The sequence below is a fragment of the Lepidochelys olivacea genome, assembly GCF_965140295.1.
Source record: "Lepidochelys olivacea isolate rLepOli2 genome assembly, chromosome: 1".
Taxonomy (NCBI): domain Eukaryota; kingdom Metazoa; phylum Chordata; order Testudines; family Cheloniidae; genus Lepidochelys; species Lepidochelys olivacea.
The window spans coordinates 332,719,691-332,741,060 of NC_140411.1; the positions used below are offsets into that span (position 1 = coordinate 332,719,691).

Sequence of the window (21,370 nt, forward strand, 5' to 3'; positions counted from 1 at the left end):
GCAAATCCAGTGTGGCCTCTTGGATACAGCCTAATAGCATGAGAAGTAGCTTGGCATTGTGTAGTAAACATGGGGCTGAAAGCAAGGGACTCCTGCATTCTAATCCTAGCTCTGACACAATCTCTCTAGACAAAAATCAGACCGTTTTAACTATACGGTATAATGAGAGTGGTACGACCTCCCTAGTGGATTAGTTATACTGGTACAGGTACCATTATATTGGTATAACTGTGACTACAGCAGGGGTTGTACTAGTTTAATGATCACAGCCCTCTCTGAAATTGTTATACTAGTACAAAAACTGTGCATAGACCAGGCCTTAGTCAAGTCACTTAACCTTTCCGCCATTGTTTACCCTTCTGCAAAGTTGGCAGAGTACCTAGCTCCTGGGGGCCAGGGAGGGCTAGTGTGACCATTCAGCACTAAATGCTTGTAAACCATTGCTCTATCTGTTCTACAAACGAAAAGAATGGCAGGTATATATGGGGTCAGCACTGAATCCCCACAGGTGGATCACCTCCAGTCCTAGAGGACGATGAATACAGGCAACAGCTCGATTCTGAGCAGAGGGAGTTGTACGGCGCTTACATGAACTCCTTTCTCCTGGTCATACGGAGAACTCTCTGTGAACATCATAACCAGGATTCCCCACTTTCTCCCCTGCCCAAGAATATGAAGACAATTATTAACCTTAAGGTCCTCCCTTGGGAACTGGTGTTCTACTGAAATCTCAGGGCCCTCAGCTGCCTATGCGCTGGCCTGCCTCTCCTGCAAATGGCCTCATAATGGAAGGTCGATCTTTCCCTGGGATTAATATATTGCTGTGCCAGCATCCCTGGCCTTCTGGGGCTTGCACAATATTAAAGGCTCCGTTTTCTTTTATTTTGGGGTTTGTTTGTTTTTTCACTGTCTCAGACTCTCCGTGCAAGAGCACAATCTGAAAAGTTAGATCTGTTGCTGCTGCGTTTCTGTTCCCTCTCACACAAATATCTGTGCACATAAATTACTGCAGAGCTTCAAACAGCAGGCCCAGGCTTTTAAACTATCACCAGTGTATTTAGGAATCAGAGTATCAGAGTACAAACCGGCTGTATTTACACAAAGCAGTTATTTTAAGCAACTTCTTTATGTAGCACTCTCTAAGGCAAATTCTAAATGAAGTGGTTCCTAATGGCTGCCACTCTTTCTTTACGCAGTTCTGGTTTGTGCTGGGCAAGCTCAAAATGGAAAAAATTGTGATGCAAAGAAAATCTGGAGAAGTTTAACCCAAAAGCCCCTTCTTTCTTTTACAACACTCTGAACTGATGCCAGCATTTTAGTTTCTACAGCTACTGGGGGTGCTGCAAATTTACTAATTAACATTGCAGGAAAATAATCCATTTGGGGTTGACCCAAAATAATTTTTTTGTTACTTATTTTTTGGTTCAGTGACCAAGCTGAAAATTCAGTCAGCTCTTTGCTAAGTAGTTTTGTCTTTGCTATATGCAAAATAATTTACTGAATATCTAGAGCTTGATTCCTTCACTGAACAATAGGCACAGGTAAAGATATTCTTAAACAATATGCTAAGGATAGTTTGGTCATATTTTAAACTTTCTTGTCCAGAATACTCAATGGATGTGGTACTGGAACCTAAACCAACTCCCATTAAAGTCAATGGTAAGGTTCCCATTGACTTCACTGGGAGTTCTATCAGGTTCTTGATGATTTACATCAGTGACCAGATTATATCCTCATGTACATCTGACTCCATAGTCTGGCCAGACCACTGTTTTTAAAGATTTATCAGAAATGGTTGCCACAAGCCTCATATGAATGATGAAATGGCTTTTGCCACTCGTTTGCAGATACTTTACTATCACATGTTGCTAGATTCTGGGTTTTTTTTCCATCTGTTTAACAAAAGGCTAATCTGCCTATTTTAGGCTATGTCTACACTGCAATTAAAATCCCATGGCTGGCCTGTGTCAGCTGACTCACGCTTGCAGGGCTTGGGCTAAGGGGCTGCTTATTTGCAGAGTAGACATTCATGTATGGGCTGAAGCCAGGGCTCTGGGACACTGTGCAGGGGGCTGTCCCAGAGCTTGGGCTCCAATCCAAGCCCGCACATCCAGTGGTGAGCTGGAGCTGGTTCACACTGGTTCGCGCGAACCGGTTGTTAAATTTTGAAGCTGGTTTAGAACCGGTTGTTAAAGCGGTGGGCAAACTCTGGCCCACGGGCCCCATCCAGCCCACAGGACTGTCCTGTCCGGCCCACCTGAGCTGTCGGCTGAGGAGGCTCCCCTGAGAGTCCCTTTTTAATTTTTACTCACCCAGCGTCGCTCTGGGTCTTCGGTGACACTTCGGCAGCGGGTCCTTCCCTGGCTCCGGGTTTTCGGCGGCACTTTGGCGGCGGGTCCTTCAGTGTTGCCGAAGACCCGGAGCGAGTGAAGGAACTGGTTCTTCAGCTTTTGGCAGCTCATCACTGCTCACATCTACATTGCAATTAAACAGCCCCTTAGCCTGAGTCCATTAGCCCGAGTCAGCTTACACGGGCTGGCCATAGGTATTTAATTGCAGTGTAGACATACCCTTAGGTACTCATCATTATTATATTTGAGTGCCTCATTATCTTATGTTTAACTTCACAATGCTTCTGTGACTTAGTACTATTCTCCCCATTTTACAGCTGGGGACCAGAAACACAGAGAGTGGTAAGTGACTTACCCAAGATCATAAGGAAGTCTGAGGCAGAATAGGGAAAGTGGGGTTCAATACCTGTGTCCTAGGCTACTGCCCTAACATCATTCCTTTCTATCCTGGAATGCTGAGAGCAACGATTTTGCTGTGGTTAATTTTAGTTTCACTTTGTGCTTACAGGAAGATGTCATTGAAAATGGTACAATAGCTTTCGAAAACTGGGTTGTGCCAGGGAGTCCTGTTTACAGGCAGTTTTGGTTCTATGATGTGCAAAATCCTCTGGAAGTGATGAACAATGGATCACGGCCAATACTCAAACAAATTGGACCTTACACATACAGGTAGGCAAATGCTTTCAAAATATGCTATATGTCATATTAGGAGTATTGTAAAAGTTACTGAAAGTTCTTCTGAATGAGACACTGCTCATGAGAAAGAGCTACAGACATAACAGGTATGCCTTAAAATCTGCATACACCCATTGCACACACAACCACATTACATTCATGTGCACAAATTGGGTAAAGGCACATATAAATAAGAGGTGAAATGCAAATTAATATGATTTTCATGTGGGAAAGCTTGCTTGATGCCCTGATTTAGCCTGGGATTAGGCATGCTGGATCAAGGCCTGAAAGCATTTGGGGATTTATAAGCATAACAGGGGCACCCACACTTTGTGGATATACCTGTTGTAGTATGACTAACACCAAGCATATCCAGAATAAGGACCACTAAAATCATGAGGTTGGCTTAAAAACCATAAGAAATTTAAAAAATAATTAATGTTGCATTCTTTTGATTTGTCTCCTGGTTTGTGAATCTTTAGGGGTCCCATTTCCATGCTTTTCTCTGCAACCGTCAGTGCTAGAAGCTTTCTTTTGAAAAAAAAAAAAAAAGACCACTGGGATTCTCACATCTTCATCTAACTCCGGGATATAATGCTTTAAGAAAAGCATCAGTTATGGTGAGATTCACAATAAAATTGAGAAAGTTGGCAATGCTGTTGCATCTGTAGCTAAAATGTTGGCCCTGAAGCTTCACAAGTACTGTTAATGTAGTCTGCAAAACTTAAACCACCAAAATATTCCTTTTCCCAAGTTTGTTTACCAAGGCCCAGATTCAGCAGCTCATCCCTATTCAGCAAAGCATGTAAGTAAATAATTAACTTTAGTAGGGTGACCAGATGTCCTGATTTTATAGGGACAGTCCCGATTTTGGGGACTTTTTCTTATATAGGCACCTATTACCCCCCACCCCCGTCTCGATTTTTCACACTTGCCCTCTGGTCACCCTAAACTTTAGTCACATCGTTATGTCCAATTCACTACAGGCGACAGGCCTCTTCCACCTCAGTGTCTTCTGGGGACACACTCTCTCTCCCTCCAACATAATGGCTGAGGAAAACAAATTATAATAGCTTCTACTGACCTCCCTGAACACATGAGAGAGGTTTATCCAATCAGAGAACCTGAACAACGTATGATATGATGAATTCCAACTAATTCAGATCAAAACTTGAAGAGCTGCATAATAATATTTGTTGCCATCCAAATAGTGTGTGTGTGGCGGGGGACTATCTACTCATGCATTGAAGAAATTACTGAAGAGGCAAAAATGGTATTCACAGGAGCCATAGTATTTTCACAGATACTCCTGGAATTCTAAGGCTGTATATACAGTGCAACTGGGGTGTTGCGCAGACACGTGTAGGTATACCCAAGCTAGCTTAAATCTAGCTAGCACAGATGCCAATAGCAGTGAAACTAGGACAGCATGGGCTTCAGTGAGAGGTGTATAAGCCCACCTGGGACCATGGGTGCTTACTCAGGCTTCTAGTCCACAACGAAGCCAGTGCTGACATGTCTTCCCTACTACTGGTACCCAAGCTACCAAGATTAAAGACAGCATTGGTATATCTATACATGCTGCTATCACACCTCTGGCTGTGGTGCAGGTGTTCCCCAAAAGGAACATCTTTACAATCTTTTCACTGTCACGGTTACAGCAGGTTGGAAAATGGCGCAAATTTTCTTTGAGGAAGTTTTGAAATTCCTCAGGAAAACTTTTCAGCAACGTTTCAAACAAGAGAAACCAGCTCTCGTCATGTCCAGTGAGCCCTATGGCTCTAAAATCAACGTTAAACTATGCTTGGGTTTTGTTTTTGTTTTTTGTATTTTAAGGATGCGATATTTACCCAAAGAAAATATCACTCAACATCCTGACTACACCGTGTCCTATATGCTGCCAAATGTTGCTCGCTTCGAGCCTGATATGTCAGTTGGGCCAGAAAACGACACCTTTACATGCATCAATCTCGCTGTTGTTGTAAGTAAAGAAAGGAAACAATAATATCCCAGCTTGGGTATTGAAGGATTAAGGGCAAAAGGAGAGAAGTTATAGCTAATAACAAAACTGCAGGGTGGGCTCCATTGTCCTAAAACACAGGGGGCTCGATTCTTTGCACCACTCTGGCAGTGTAAAAGCAGCTTGATAGTGGGCATGTATTCCATGTAATTTAAGGCTCCTTTACACTCTTGATGTACCGTGCTCTTAGTGTCAATGCAAGTCAGGCCTAGGGACTGATTAGTGTCAACAAAACACAAAGCCAGCAGCAAAACCTTTCAGGCGGGATTTATTCACAAAGGGTAAGAGGAGTTTATTGACCAGTTTTAATGTGAAATTAAACTGATTATCTTGGAGACTGGCGTTCTTGCTCTATCCAAGATACAGTGCAAGCAGTGCATTGCGGGTGTTACACAGTGTTCTGGCGGTCTCCTCAACCCTGCTCTGGAGGGAGAGGCTGGAACATATCCCATGCTCATTCGATACTTGACCTCCCTACTACAATTAGTGCCAATGTGGTAATGTCCCCTGAGCCATCCAGTCCTGTTGAGATCACAGTCCTTTTAAGAAAAAGCATATTGCTCAAGAAGCCTGGGACCTGATCTGTAAAGTGGTAATCTACTTGATTTTGTCTGCCTGAATTATTTGTGTATTTTCGTATCATTAGAACATTCAGCTTTGACTAAAGCTATAAATGCATGTTCGTATTGGCTCTTGATTTTGTTGCTGAATTATCTTGAGTTAAGACAAATACTTTGCATTATTATCTTGTCTCCAGATTTTAAGCAGAACTGCTTTAAAACTGATGCTATGAAATGGCCCCTTATTAAAACAACTACCATTTATTAATTATTATTATTATTACAAACACTAGTACACTTGATGCTGTGCAATTCAGAGAGGAAGAATCAGGAGCCAAATGATAGTCCTGTAGCTAAGGCACTGGACTGGCACTGTCAAGATGTGGGTTTAATTTCCAACTTTTCTACAGACTGTCTATGTGACCTGCACTTGATTTCTCTGTGCTTCAGTTCCCCATCTGTGCAATGAGATAACAACACTCTGTTTCCCCCACCCTTTGTCTGTCTTACCTATGTAAGCTACTAGGGACTCTCTGGCTATGTCTTTATACAGCACTTTAAAAAAGAGGCCTTCATGCTGTTTGGTACCTTGAGGAGCTCCTGTAATTATAATGCTAGTAACAGCATGATTACATTCTGCATTTGAAAATGTTTGAATTTCAATGTTTATTGACCAAAATGAGACAATATTTGGGTGTGTATGACAAATCTGTGGGTTTTTTAAAACCAGCTCTAATTCCAAATTAAATAAACATAACTCCTTTCAATTGAGAGCATCCAGGTGCTTTAGCAATGTTAATCAAGGCTAATATTTTTGAACCTGTATGCACAAAGTTAAGCACCTAAATTCATATCAAGGCCCTAATTCCACAAAGCATAGCTAACTTGGAAGCTCTACCCAGTCCCGAACCCCCTGTGCACCCGTCCCACCTGCTTTCTTGCAGTGTGGGAGCAGTGATCCGAACATCTTGCTCTTATGCCTCATGTCTTAACTTGAGCTCTGGACAGGCTGTGCAGAGGGCTAGGGAAATGTCTCCTTATATTGCCTTACTGCACTTTACAGCCTCATTAGTCCCAGTCCAAATCTGTCCCCCACTACACATATATAAATAATGATAATGAATACATCTTCTTTGGCACTGAATGTGTCTGCCAGATTATACTAACTGTTGTTGTTATTATTATTGCAGGCCGCACCTGCCCTGTATCAAAACTCTTTTGTACAGATATTGCTAAATACATGGATCAAGTCATCTAAATCGTTCATGCTACAAACCAGAAGTGTGAAAGAAATTCTTTGGGGCTATGAAGACCCATTCTTAAAGAAAGTGATATTTCCTGTGGAGCGAACAATTGGTGTCTTCTACCCTGTAAGTAAATCTGTAAGGAGAAACACCTTTAGTGAATGTCCTGTGGAAAGAGACTTGGACAACCTGACAGTGGCAGTTTAGGGAGATAGCATCTAAGGGTAAGTTTGCACTGCCTTTTAAAACCTGCGGCTGTGAGTTTCAGAGACTGGGTCCATAAAATCTAAGCTTGTGGGGGCTTGTGCTAGGGCGCTAAAATGTGTAGACATTTAGGCTTGACCCGGAGCTCAGGTTCTGACACCCAGGAAGGGGCCTGGGTTTCAGAGCCCAAGCTGCAGCCAGAGTGTCACTGTCTACGCCGTTGTTTTCATCACCGTGGTGCAATTCCAATTCAGTAGGCCTTTCCTCTGAGATACGCTGCCCGGGGTTTGAAAACGCAGTGTAGACATACCTTAATATGTCCCACTATTCACAGATATCAACATTCTCTCGTGGGAAGCAAAAAGAGGAAAGAGATGGCCATAATCAGTGGAAGTGACTGGAGAGCATCAACACCATTCCATATGATCCTGATCCTGCAGAAATACCCCCACATGTGGACCCTGCTTCTTTACAGAGTCCCACTGGAGTCACAGGGACTCTGTGCAAGCGTCCATGTGTGTGTGGACTCTGTTTCAGGAATGGAATCTCTGATGACGATGGTTTGGAAGTGGGGGCAGAGAGCTTCTCAGTGGCATTCTTGTACCTGATAAAATCAGCAGAATGTGCTCTCTTCTGTTTTGTTACACCATGGCACAGTCATGGGAGGGAGGGGAGGGACAGCGAGGCAGAGTGGCATAAGTCTAAGCCATCCAAACATTTAAAGGATAAGTGTGTAGGTGGCTAGAGTTGGAGAAAATGTCCTGTCGCTAGAAAACCTTTGGGAATTACTATGTATTTGTCTGCTTCTCTACTATGAGGCAGCAGAGAGAAAGATAGATACCCAGCAAGCATGTCAGCAGACAGCAAAATTTGTACTAGCCAGATGGGCTGGCACTCACAGATATGGGAAGAGATCCACCTTCCTAGTCTTTCCTCTAGCACTTAGTTGGTTGGAATCTTTCCCAGCTGCTTAGATAATAAGAAATACCGTCTCTCCACACTAGTGCACCTATGCACTGGGGCCAGGATCTGACCTTTTAGGCCCCGATTCAAGTGCTTAAACTGAGGCTAGTTAAGTCCCCATGGAATTATTCATGTATATCAAGTTTAGCACATGCTTAAGTGTTTTGCTGAATCAGGTTCTTAGTTTCTGTTTGCTATTAGCATTAACAAATCGGTGATTCCAAACATGAAAATCTCCATCCCAACCATAACTCCAAAATGTATGAGGACAAAACCCCACACCTGATGTTTGCACAGAGAAGAAAGCATAAAGTCCGTAGAGGTTAAGAACATAAAGGAAGATTATACATATATGATCTCACTAAAAGTCCTGAGAGCGGTAAAACTAAACTGTTGTTCTCTGTTCTTGTGTCTTTTGCAGTATAATGGCACATCTGATGGACAGTACAGAGTCTTTAATGGGAAAGATGACATAAGCAAAACTGCAATAATTCAATCCTATAAAAACAAAAGGTACCATAAGTACTGTTTATAAGAGAAATGTGCATATTCTTTATGCGTGACTCTATACAAGACATTACAGGCTTGATTCAGAGCCCATTGTACTCAATGGAAAGACTCTCATTTACTTCAGTGAATGCTGGATAAGGTCTAGGGTCAGCAAAACCATATTCTCTCTTTTAGTCCACCATGGCTTCGTTATGGCCTTGAATTTCAGGGAGTTATGGATCGTGTAATCTAATGAGTTGCTGCTGTTTTCGCTTGCAAGTGATTGGATCCCATTAATCCCTTCCCTATTCCATTGGTTTCACAGGATATGATTGAATACAGTTTGGCCAAATAAAAATACCAAAAGAAATTGGCACTGCTTTCTATTCTTGCACCTTCTTCAAAGCATTGAACAAGTAACTACTTCATTGTGGAGCCAATAAAGTTAGAAAGTCATAGCAACACTAGACAGTGATCATCATCCATTACAATGTAAAACAAACCCGGTAAAGGAAATTGGGGGGCGGGAGGGGGCAGATTAATCTGCTGATCCTTGTGAATTGCCTGCTCTGGAGAAGTCAATTGTAACTTCTTAGGGGGCTTATTCCTTCACCCACTTAGAATCATAGAATATCAGGGTTGGAAGCAACCTCAGGAGGTCATCTAGTCCAACCCCCTGCTCAAAGCAGGACCAATCCCCAACTAAATCATCCCAGTCAGGGCTTTGTCAAGCCTGACCTTAAAAACTTCAAGGGAAGGAGATTCCACCACCTCCCTAGGTAACACATTCCAGTGCTTCACCAGCCTCCTAGTGAAAAAGTTTTTCCTAATATCCAACCTAAACCTCCCCCAGTGCAACTTGAGACCATTACTATAATGGATCTCTCTGTCCTCCACATTTGTACTCTCCAATCCTTAAAAGGAGATAGGAGTTAGGAGAAAGAATTTCAGACTAACTGCACAACTTCCAATGCTATCTGCCTTCAGACACTGTTCTTTGCCTACTATTCAAATATGCCTTTTGGAATATAACTTACTTACCTGGTCCTTCTCGTATGAACAGAGAGCAACAATACCCGAAGTCCAAAGGTGCGAACAATTCAATGTTTATTGGGGTGAACTTCCAGCAAGCATGATTCCAGTTTCCTTCCTTAGTGTCCCCCTTCCCAGCTCTGACACCACAGAGCCTTACACCTGTGTCCCTGTTCCCATTCCTGCCCTTAGCAAAACATGATTCCAGTTTCCTTACCCCCATTCCCTGTTCCCATTTCCCCCTTTAGCAAAACATGATTCCAATTTCCCCACCCCTCATTCCCTGTTCCCATTTTCCCCACACACACCCACCCACTCACTTGCTGATTGACTGCAGACTATATAGTAAAACTTGAGTTCTGCTTAGCTATACCTTAACCAATCATTTTCCTGAAATTTAACTAACCAATCCTAACATATTGTAACATGATTATGTAACCAATTATATCCCACCACCTTAATTAGTTTACACCCAGCAAAATTAATTATACAGCAGACAGAAACAATCACAGAAAGAGACAGAGATTATACAGACAAACAATAGCAAAGTGGGAACTATAATGACAAAACAATACAGAAGTGAGGATTTCACATCCCAGCTATTGATGTGAGTTCTTGCCAGACAGGATGCTATCAAACTAAGTTTCCTTTTACATTTTCTAGGCAGTTCCCTTTCTCTGGAGTTGATAGGCACTATCAGGACAGGACTGTGTTCCTAACAGCCCAATAGCACCTTATTTCAATGTGACTAGTTTGGCACGTGAGGATGTAACCGTTCACTTCCCAGCTTATGGCTGCCTCTGTTGCTTAGCCAAAGGCCTTAGCCTAAGAACAGGGCCTCAGACTGTCACAGTAAAAGAAGGCCCTTACACTGGCAGACAGTGATTTTGATTCTTTCTTTTATACCTCTATAACTAGCCAAGTGATAAGAATACACCTAAATTCTTAGAGTATAGGCCTTTATAGATAGACCTGAATATCTATATCCTAACATAACTATTGTGAATTCTGTCCATGTCCGTACATCTAAATACTGCTCTAATGCACTGTCACAGGAGACATTTCTGAGAAGATATGGGGATTTTGTGTCTAACAGCAATCTTTATTATTCCTTTTTCCCCAAAATAATATGATCCGTCAGGCCTTCTCACAGGGAGTTACAAGAAGAACAACTAGTGGAAGGATTGTTTGGGTTGTATGGAAATTTAGAGATTTTCCGTTCCATTTGTTTTCTTAGATGTTGTTTATATTTTTTCATCTAGAAAATTTGTTTTTGGTAGTGAATACTCATGAAGCACGTGTTTAAGTCCATATAGTCCATCTCACCTGAACTCTGTTTAAGACAAGTCTCTATACACTACCAAATATCCTACCAGAGTTAGGAAACAGGTGGATTCAATAGCATGTAAATAAAAATACTATTGAAACGTTTGTACCTACACTTCAAAGACTTCCATTTCAGTAAACTGGGATTCTTATTTCCATAAGTGGCCACTGAGCCTTTTGTGCTTTTCTTCTTAACCAGGAAATCTCATCAGATTTCTTCGTTATGTTTCCCTATTTGCAAAGATCAAAATGTGCATTTTTCAGCTTAGATTACATTTATTTCAGATGAAAGGAAACAGCATGCAAAGGAAGAACAAATTCAGAGCCCTTTTCTCCTTACACTTACATCATGAATAGTTACAGTAAAGTCAGTGGAGCTATAATGGTGTAACTGAGGTAAGGAATGGTGTCCCTAGCCTCTGTTTGTCAGAGGGTGGAGATGGATGGCAGGAGAGAGATCACTTGATTATTACCTGTTATGTTCACTCCCTCTGGGGCACCTGGCATTGGCCACGGTCGGTAGACAGAATACTGGGCTGCATGGACCTTTGGTCTGACCCAGTATGGCCATTCTTATGTTCTTCTTATGAGGAGATTCAGGCCAAAAACCTCGATGAGAAAAGCAAGTGAAGTGGTTAACTCTGTAACATTCTGCATCTGAACTGAAAACCAAAACAACAGCTCCCTGCATCAAGGAGGGGACTTCTCTCTTTTGAAAGCATCCCTGTTCAGTTACATAGGCCGTACTTCAGCAGTGAATGATTGCAACTACATAGCAGGGCCTATGTAGCTAATTGGGTTGAAATAGGTTACATTAAAAAATACATGGTATGTGGTATGACCAGAAACTGTTTTTGTTTTTCGTTAAAGCACTCTTTCCATCTGGGCTGACCAGTGTGACATGGTCAATGGAACAGGTGAGTCTATCTCTCTCTCTGTTCATAAGAGAATTCCCATCTTAGTGAAAGCACTATGGGCCGCAGAAAGTATTTTCCCTTTTAATTGTGTGCACAGTGTAATGCAGCAGAGTTTTCTTTTTGTGTAATATATGAATACAATCTGAGTCCCAAAATGCTACAAAGAGTTAAGTAATGCACTCACGGAAAACTACACTAGAGAAAGTATTATACTACAGATGCTGCAATCTGGTGAGGCTGGGCTTGTGGAAGCCATAGAGAAGGCTCTTGCAATAGTAAACGTGTTATAGACATGGTCAGTAGCGGCAAAGGGGGGGTCTGAGCAAAGAGTGGTGACAGATGATACAGCGTTACATTGGAGGATATGTGCAATATTCCTCTCTTTGACGCACTTAGATGAGGGAAGTTCAGATGAAGCCACAAATTCATTTGGTCAAAACAAGTAGCAAGGGTAGACATGGAGGTGTCAAAATGTATGTACAGTTGTGTTATCGTTGTCATTGTAAAGGCAATAGCTAAGGTTAAAGATAGACCAAGATGACCAAAAGGGGGAAGGTAGATAGGAAGGAGCAGAGGGCCAAGAAATTAATCCAGTGGGACTCCACACTAGGAATAGCACAAGGGGACACAACAAACTTTGAACAGTTTATCTTGCATGTTGTGTGCACCTGCAGTTCTCTTCCCAATAGGTCTTAAGCCAGAGAGTGTGAAAACAAGCTGGTTTATTTGTACTGTACCGTACTAGCTAGAATAGAGCATTCTCCTTACAGTAAAGCACACATAAGTGATTCAGACATAATAACACCTTACTAGTGCTTAAGCTTCTTATGAAGGCTGAGTCAGAAGGGATTGATGCTTCATTGCAGTCTGTGCTAGTGATTATTTGTTAAGCAGTATTCTTAGCTCCTGGGACATTTCTTCATCTCTTTCCTCTTTGACTTGAACCTTTCCCCCATTCTCGGCCTTTTTTTTTTTTTTGCTCTTCCTTCCTTGCGATGATGAAATCAGGCTTGCAGACTGTAGACTATATGCATTCTCTGGTAAATGGATTCAGTGGCTCTGGTGTGGCATAAACTGAAGTTAATCAACCCATGCTTGATGAATAAAAAGGATTTTACATTTACATTCATAATGGCTGTTCAAGAGAGATTATGACCTTGGAGAATTAAACAGGACCCTAAAATCCTGTCAACACCTGTGAGAGCTGCTTCTTAGTCAGGTATTGTATCTGAGAGGATATGGATGGAGAATGAAGAAAAGTATTTTGTAGCCAGACATGGAGCTGAACTGATTGTGTCTGTTCTAATTCTTTTTCTTTCTCCCTTTTATGGTTGTTAATCTGTCCTCATCCTAGAATGAAATGTAACTTTGGTAACTGGTTTAAAGAGGAGGCTTGCTTGCATTAAAGTGTCAAAGGACTCTATATTTGCCTTTTAAATTCCCAGTGCTCTAGCAAAAGAACAAGCTTTTTAACAGTAAAATTAGCAGCCTCCAGAGATGATCACTGTGTGATCCAACTCAGTGTTTAGTGGATATTCAGTTTGTTGTCACAACAAGCACTATGTTCAGCTAGGCCAACTGCAAATCAGAGTTCTGTATGGCAAGAATTCCTCCTTCTCTTGTGGACTTTCATATCATGGGGTGGAGGGGTTTTCCCTTACGAGATAAAATGAAGTGTTTGGATAACTAAATTAAACACCACAGGCAACATTCTCATCCAAGAATTTGAAAGTCAGTCAGGTTTTGCCAACCCATTTCCTAGGCTGTCAGGATTTAGGAATAGCACACAGACATGTGGATGGATGGAATCTGGGCTTGTATGAGAAAAGCCCCTGCTGATAACAGAGGTCAAGTGATGGTCTGTAAGAGAATCTCCTTGCTCCTGTCATCTAGGCTGAGGATGCTAAGATACCAGAGAAGCATTTATAACTCTGTGATGGGTGCTGTATAAAACCTAAATAGAAGCTGTTACAGGCTCCAGAGAATGAACTGGTTAGAGGTTTGTTACAGCATCCTGCTGGGCAGGAGCCATCTTCAGAGGGATGGTGGAGGTGGATATTGAGTCAATATGTAGTTAGAAACCCATGTTCAAAAGCCTAAGGCTATGATGTTTATAAGTGCTGAGCATCCATAATTCCAGTTAAGTCAATAGGTGTTCATCTCTGAAAATCAGTTCTCAACCCTTCTAGCTACATAAACCCTGGAGCTGAATCTACTGGGCAGCAGGGAGCCAAAATTAGTACTTTTCTGTGCCCCATATCTTCTATGGCACATACCCTCACCTTTGTTAAAGATATTGCCTACTCGCCACAGACTATATATGCCAAATTTAAGATTAAAGGACTTATTAGGGACTTTAGAGAGGGTTCCAAAATTAGGCCTATAATAGAAAACAAGACTTGGCTACTACCTTGCATAAAACTTTGTGTGTGCAAGCCCTAGATTTGTATTTCTTTGTTCTAAATATATGGAGAAGACCACAGCTGAGTGTGGCATTATCAACGATCTCATGTCATAAAAGTGGAATTGCATTAAGCTCTTATTTTATTTCATCCACAGATGGTGCATCATTTCCTCCTTTTGTAAGGAAGAACCAGATCCTGCACTTCTTTTCCTCCGATATTTGCAGGTAGGACACTTGGAGATATCCATATTGTGCTCATATTCCTATGTGTGCTCACCAAAAATCATGTTCTTTGAAAAACTATTTAAGACAGTTGCTGAACTTGCTCTGCTTGGTCTCAGGTCATTGAAGCAACTCAATAAACAAATCTTTGGTTTTAACCATATGAATTTGCTGTGTTCATGATTGGCTACTTAAAGCCTGATTCTGCCACCCTTAGTTGTACTGAAGAGTGAGTAGTTGCAATGCCTCTGAATCTCTGATCCTTTGCACTGGTGTAATTCAGGAGTAACTCCACTGAAGATCATAGAGTTACAGTGGTAGATGTGAGTGGAGACTCAGGCCCATTGACTATTCATACAAGTAGTACTCAGTATTAGGGTTGCAGAACTTGACCTATAAGGGTGCATTTACATGACAAGCAGCAGCCATGACAGTGAGTCGCAGAGCCCGGGTCTACAGACTTGGGCTTGCGCTACAGTGCTAAAAATAGCAGTGTAGACACTTAGGCTCAGGCTGGAGCTCAGGCTCAGAAACCTGCCACCCTCAGTGTCAGAGCCCAAGCGTCAGCTCAAAAGGTCTACACAGATATTTTTGGTGCCATAGCATGAGTCCTGTGAGCCCGTCTACAGACCCAACTCTGAGACTCACTGCCACAGGTTGGGCTAGCACGAGGTATTTAAGCATTATTCTGAGGGCTTATGTGGAGCTTAACAGATGCATAGGCCATCTGTACAGGTGTGTATTTCACCCTTCATAGCTAAATACACCAAACTGCTTTCTCTCAGAATATGATACGTTTTACCCAAAATAAATAAATACATAATAAAAATTTAAAAAATCTCCTTGCAGTTTTTCTTTTCAGTCTGTCTTTTCTGCTGTTGCCATACAATGTCCCTGAATACTCCAGTGGGATAGTTACAAACACTGCTCAATAGATTTCAAGGGAACGGAAGTGTAATTCTTCCAGGAGATACATTTGCAGGCTCAACTTTGATTTTCAGTGCCGGGAATGAGCTTTTTCGTCTTTAAAATGCATCATTTATTTTAAAAGTTGCATTAAAAAGGATCAAGGTTTATAAATCAAATTCTTATCGTGGAGCAGCCTGAACCCCAAAACTGAAATATGCCAATCACAGCAAAGGACTTTTCACGTACCTGGTGAAGAAGAGAGAAACTGTTTCTTCATTCAGGCAGTTGGATGCAGACAGACCTTGTCTGGTTCTTTAGTTCTCAGATCAAGTAATCATAGTCGTTTCTTTCTAGTAGTACCACACAGGGTCTCCCTAAATTCTGACCTAGTCTTAGCAGTCAGGGAAGGCAATGCTTGACATAATATAGGACATGGCAACACTCAAAACACTGCTTTCTTCTAACGGCTTGTCTACACTAGAATGTTTTGCCGCTTTAACTACACCAGTAACACCTTCCCCCACCCCAAGCATGGATGCAGCTATATCAGTATAAAAGGGTTTATACCAGTATATCTTATTCCAGTTTGTCAAGTGAAATAAGTTCTACAAGTATAAGACACCTTTATACTGGTAGATCTACGTCCACACTAGGGCTCATACTGGTATCACTAAATCATTAAAAAAATCACACCTCTGACATAGTAATAACATTAAAACTTTTCTAGTATATAGCCAGGCAGAAACCACTCTGAAAGACTTAAAACATCCCAACACCACAGGCACTGTAGATCTTTGCATGGGGAGGAGTTGTTTCTACATTTACTCTTAACTGTATATTGTTGTCTGTGTTTCTGTATTGTATAGAATAGAATCATAGAACCACGGGGCTAGAAGAGACTGCAAAGGTCATCTAGTCTAATATCCTGCCTAGAGGGTTGTATCAAAACCATCCAAGATAGCTGGCTATCCAGCCTCTTTTTGAAAACCTCCGGTGAAGGAGGTTCCATGACTTCCCTCAGCAATTTGTTCCATTGTCCTATTGTTCTTACAGTTAGGAAGTTTTTCTTGAGATTTATAAAGTCACCACTGCCTGTGTCTCTTTTTTGGAAATGTCATGCACTCTTGTTCATAGTCTGGGCAGTTCCACAAACTGCTAATTCAGGGCTAACGGAGCCTGGAATCATCCGAGCAGCTGCCAAGAGCACTTTATCATTTAAAAAACGAGAAAGGTAGGGCGTCTTTATAATGCATCAGACATGAATGCGTATTAGCAACCAAAACACCTGTAAATACAATATAAACTAGAGACAAATGAAACATTTCTCTTTTATATTCAGATCTATCTATGGCATATTTGACAGTGAGCGGATTGTGAAGGAAATCCCCCTGTATCGTTTTACAGTTCCTCGTGCAGCATTTGCATCTCCATTAGAAACTCCAGAAAATAAATGCTTCTGCACAGAAGAGGTTCATTCAAAGAATTGCACAACATCTGGTGTCTTGGATATTAGCGCCTGCAAAGAAGGTAGAGTAGTAAAATGTCACTCATCCAAACAAGCCATCTGGCCTGGGGGAAAGACGGTTTTGTGGTTAAGGTACAAGACTGTGATTCAAGAGACTTGGATTCAATTCCTGACTCTGCCACAGATTTCCTGTGTGATCCTGGGCAAATAACTTAATCTCTCTGAAACATCGATTCCTTAAACAGGGATTTGAATACTTCTTTACCTTCATGAGATGTTGTAAAGATAAATTTATGAATGCTTCAGAGCTGCTCAGAGACTGTGGTGATGGGGCTATATATCTAGCTTTGGAGATGGTACACATGCACAAAATAAAAATGTGAGAGATGCATAAGGAAGAGCGAGAGAGATGGAAGTTTCAATATCATTTACACATTCAGGGCTAAATTATCCCTTTTCTCTGTGGGGGGAAGCATAAAAGGAGCTTCATCCACTGCATAAGAGCTTTGGACACCCATAGTTCCTGTGTTCATGAGATCTCCTATACCTGGTGTGATAACTGTATGTGCATATATAGGATGATAGCAGCAGCTGTTTTAACTCAATGTAGTTCCACTGGAGTAAATTTACAGCTGGGAATTTGGCCTATATGTTGTAATTGTATTAGCAATTAATTTTACTCTTGCAAATTATCTACATACCAATAGGATGGTAGACACTACAGAATCTCTCTCTGCTTTAGGTTTAGTAAATCTTCACAATGAATGTGTATATTTGTGTGCATATCATAGTTATTTATTTATATATAAATAAATAAAATGTCCTCAGGTGAGGTACTTCAATAAGAGAAACCAGACTAAGACTTGACTTTCCCATTTTGCTTGTCTTTTTGTAATAGGAAAACCTGTGTATATTTCACTTCCCCATTTTCTGTATGCAAGTGAAGATGTGTCCGAGAATATTGAAGGATTGAGTGCAAATAAGGATGAACACGAGACCTTTTTAGATATAGAGCCTGTAAGCCAACATTTATAGTATTTGTTTCTTGATAACCATGCACAGTATTGCTTTGCAGTGTAGTTATAATACTGATTCATTTCAGATATGATCAGAGGAGCCCATATCTCGGTGTTTGGGTTCTGCAGAACCCCATCAAATCTTATTCTGACCTCCAAAGTTTCGCAACTCACATAAAAGTGTTAATTTTGCCTCATCTCTATAGCTGACAGATTGGGGTCAGTTTGGTTTAGCAAAATCTCAGTCAGGTTTCGGTGTTTACAAAGAGTCCATTTTCTACGGATCATCAACATTCAGAGAGAGTTGGTTCAAAGACTCTGTTTTTGCACACTCTCACTGAAAAAGGGATATTTGAAGACGCTCTCAGAATAAATTAAAGTTACACAGATCATGGTTTTTAAACACTTGCTACTTGCCATTCTAAATTGCCAAACTGTCTTTCTTCCAGCACAAAATACAAACATTTCTTCACAATACTGTTCAACTTCCCAATCTACATGAAACCAACTCAATTGTACATCATAAACAGATATGTAGAGCAGCATAGGATCAGATGACCTTTTTTAGGCAAACATATGCCATATGTAACACCACATAGTATGACAGTTTGGTGACCACAATCTTTGCTATGAATTATGGTGTCAAATATGATCATTGTCTTGTTCTGTGATCGCTGTTCGATGTACGTAGAATGTACAATGATGAAAGTGGCATCCATGTGGTCTTATAGTTGTATGCCGTACATTTCAAAATTTCATCCATGGTGGGTGAAAAACCTATTGGCCCACATTTCAGCTGATGTAAATCAGTGTAACTCCATTGGAGTCAATGAGATTACTCTACTTTGCACGAAACAAGATTGTGTTTGAGCCAAAGTTTTTATATTCCACTCTAAGTTATCCCTTACAGAGCTCATCTATTTTTGTTGTGTTTTAAACATGTTTTGATTTTGTTGGTTTCATTAAGTAGTAAATCTCATCTAAATTATACTCACAGTTTAATTAAGTTGACCAAGTAACTGCAGTACAGCCTGTTCTGCCTTCCAAGTGAATGACTGTAACAATGAAGCCTCCCGTATATCTGATTCCATAGTACATTTGATTGTCACACTGTGCAGCTGTGATAAATCTCTAAATAAACATTGTTGTTGAACATCTGATTTTAATCAGCTTCAATTTTTCCTCCACTTGGGTCCTAGTCCCCCAAAGCATGTGCTTAACTTTAAGCATGTGAGCAGTCCCATTGAATTATTTAAATCCAGCTATTCAAATTTTTCAAATTCAACACTTTTTATACTGGATTGGAGCCTGGCTGAATCATTCAAAAAACAAGTTAAAGTGGGGGAAAACTGAACAGATAATATCAAAATGTTTAACCTTTAAGATGAAGTTTAAGATTAACCTGTGTCTGAGAAAGTAATTGTGAGTCTCATGCATCTTCGTAAGATACAGATGTTCACAAAAACAATCTCTGCAATTGGTATTAATTAGAGGTGGTCAAAAAATGGAAATTCCACCCCATGGAAAATCTGAGACTTCAAAATTTGTTTTGACCTGAATCGGGATGGAAAGTTGAAATCCTGGAATTTTTCACAAAACAAAATATCTAGAAATATTTGATTTTGAGCTTTTACATTATAACATAATGTAATATAACAAACATTAAAATGCTGAAGGCTAAATGAAATATTTAGACTAGAGCTAGTTGGGAATTTTCTGACAAAATGTTTTTTTGATTGGGACTGAAACTTTCCATGGCAATGTATCCATTTCTCAGGTTCAGGATGGGATTTCTGGGGAGTGAATGTGAGACCAGAGTAGTCAATAGCATGGTAGTCAGTTTACTCCCCTAGGATGTGGGAGATGCAGTTTCAAGTCCTTGATACAAATCCGAGAAGGTAGGGACTTGAACGTGGGTGAGTGCCCTGGCCACAGGTCTAGGGACTATCCTGGGCGCAAAGAGCCTCTCTCTCTTTTTTGTTTTGTTTGGTTGGTTTTTGGTTTTGGCTACAAAATTTGAGTGGTCTCATTTTCATTTTGATGAAGACTGAGAGAAATTTCAAAACCTCAGTTTTCATGAAATGGAATTCTTGTTTTCTGGCCAGCCCTAGTTTTCACCTTATCAGAATGAAACATTTTGTCTTTATTGAAACAAAACATTTCAATTATTTCCTGGCAAAAATTTTGATAAAATTGATATATTCCTGTGAAGTATTTTGAATTAATCAAATCAGCATTTTCGGATGGAAAATGGCTCTACTATTAAATTTGCAACCTTGCTAGTTGTCTCAATAAAGACACAAGAACAGAATGGGCATGAAGAATGAAATGACCCTTTGACCCCTTGAGGTAATCCCAATGGTAAACAAGTTCATGAACAGTGTTAATTCAAGTTTCTCTGATGTGCCTATTCCAGACTTAAGCTTGTAGTGGCCACTATCATGAGCATTCAGTTCATTGTGGTTGTTTTATTTATTTTGTTTTATTTTGTGTTTTCTCCTTTTCTACCTTTCTGGCTTTAGACCACTGGGTTTACATTACGATTTGCCAAAAAGCTGCAAATAAATTTACTGGTGACGCCAGCACCAAAAATCGAGTAAGTGTTTTCTCTATCTTTTGTTTCTAAAACATAGGTACAATATTTTGTTTGTTAGCTCTTTTGCAATTAGGGTGACTGGCTCTACAAAAATGCTTAGTAGGGTTTCAATAAATATAACCTAAATATTAAATATACATTTCATAATGACAGTATTATGACAGTGTGTCTCAGTTCTGCAGTATGACATCTATGTGTTTATACTCCTAAACCAACTCATTGAAGAGCCCCAGCATTGGGGAAATCCTTGGGTAGAGTAAAGGAATGAAGTAGTTCCTATACAGCTCACATCTCAGCAATTGGCACAGGATACATGATGAGGGTATCCTTATACCCTAGTGATCCCTGAGTGTTAGAACGTCCCTTGGAAATTGGTGGAGGTAAGGGGAGACAAGGAATAGTTGAGGACCTGCGCCCACAATATTACTATTAATGAAAACAGCAGTTAATACTTAATCTCAGTGTTCCCCGAGACTTCAGAAGAAGATTCACTTGGTGATTTCCCCTCCCTCGTGGGCTCTGAACTTAATAATTGATCAAGCCCAAAGTGAATACGATTTACTTTTATAATTATCATTTAATTATGTTACTGGAGACTTAGGGGCCTGCCCTTCAGGATGATACATACTTTGGCCCTGATCCTACAAATGCACTTAAACATGTATGTGCAAAATTTTCAGCATGTGAATAGTCCTATTGATTTCAGTGAGGTTACTCAGGTACTTAAAATGAATCACATGCTTAAGTGTTTTGCTGGATTAAGGCCAGAGTGCTCTGCAACTTGCAAGATCAAGTCCCTAATTCTTTTCCTACATTTCAGTATTTTCTATCACCCAAAAGGGAGCTTTTTGAAATAAAATATTAGAACACTTTCTAACAAGCTTGTAAGTCCATTGCAATCAGAAATAAATGTAAATATAAAAGGTGTGAAATTTTGTAAATAAAATCTTAAATATTTTCCAATTTGTGAAATTTCA

The 21,370-nt window shown here is 40.5% G+C and overlaps 1 protein-coding gene across 6 annotated transcripts in view; it reads left to right on the top strand.

Moving 5' to 3' along the window:
• The window catches only part of CD36 (CD36 molecule (CD36 blood group)), a 67,303-nt gene that overhangs the window by 40,886 nt on the left and 5,047 nt on the right, over window positions 1–21,370 (top strand). For all 6 annotated transcript variants that reach the window (XM_084629640.1, XM_084629639.1, XM_084629643.1 and 3 more), the window contains exons 3-11: window positions 2,860–3,020; window positions 4,863–5,007; window positions 6,797–6,976; window positions 8,439–8,530; window positions 11,735–11,781; window positions 14,341–14,410; window positions 16,656–16,843; window positions 17,680–17,798; window positions 20,320–20,393. In XM_084629640.1, coding sequence (XP_084485766.1) covers window positions 2,860–3,020; window positions 4,863–5,007; window positions 6,797–6,976; window positions 8,439–8,530; window positions 11,735–11,781; window positions 14,341–14,410; window positions 16,656–16,843; window positions 17,680–17,798; window positions 20,320–20,393 — 1,076 coding nt within the window. The remainder of the gene's footprint in view (window positions 1–2,859; window positions 3,021–4,862; window positions 5,008–6,796; window positions 6,977–8,438; window positions 8,531–11,734; window positions 11,782–14,340; window positions 14,411–16,655; window positions 16,844–17,679; window positions 17,799–20,319; window positions 20,394–21,370) is intronic.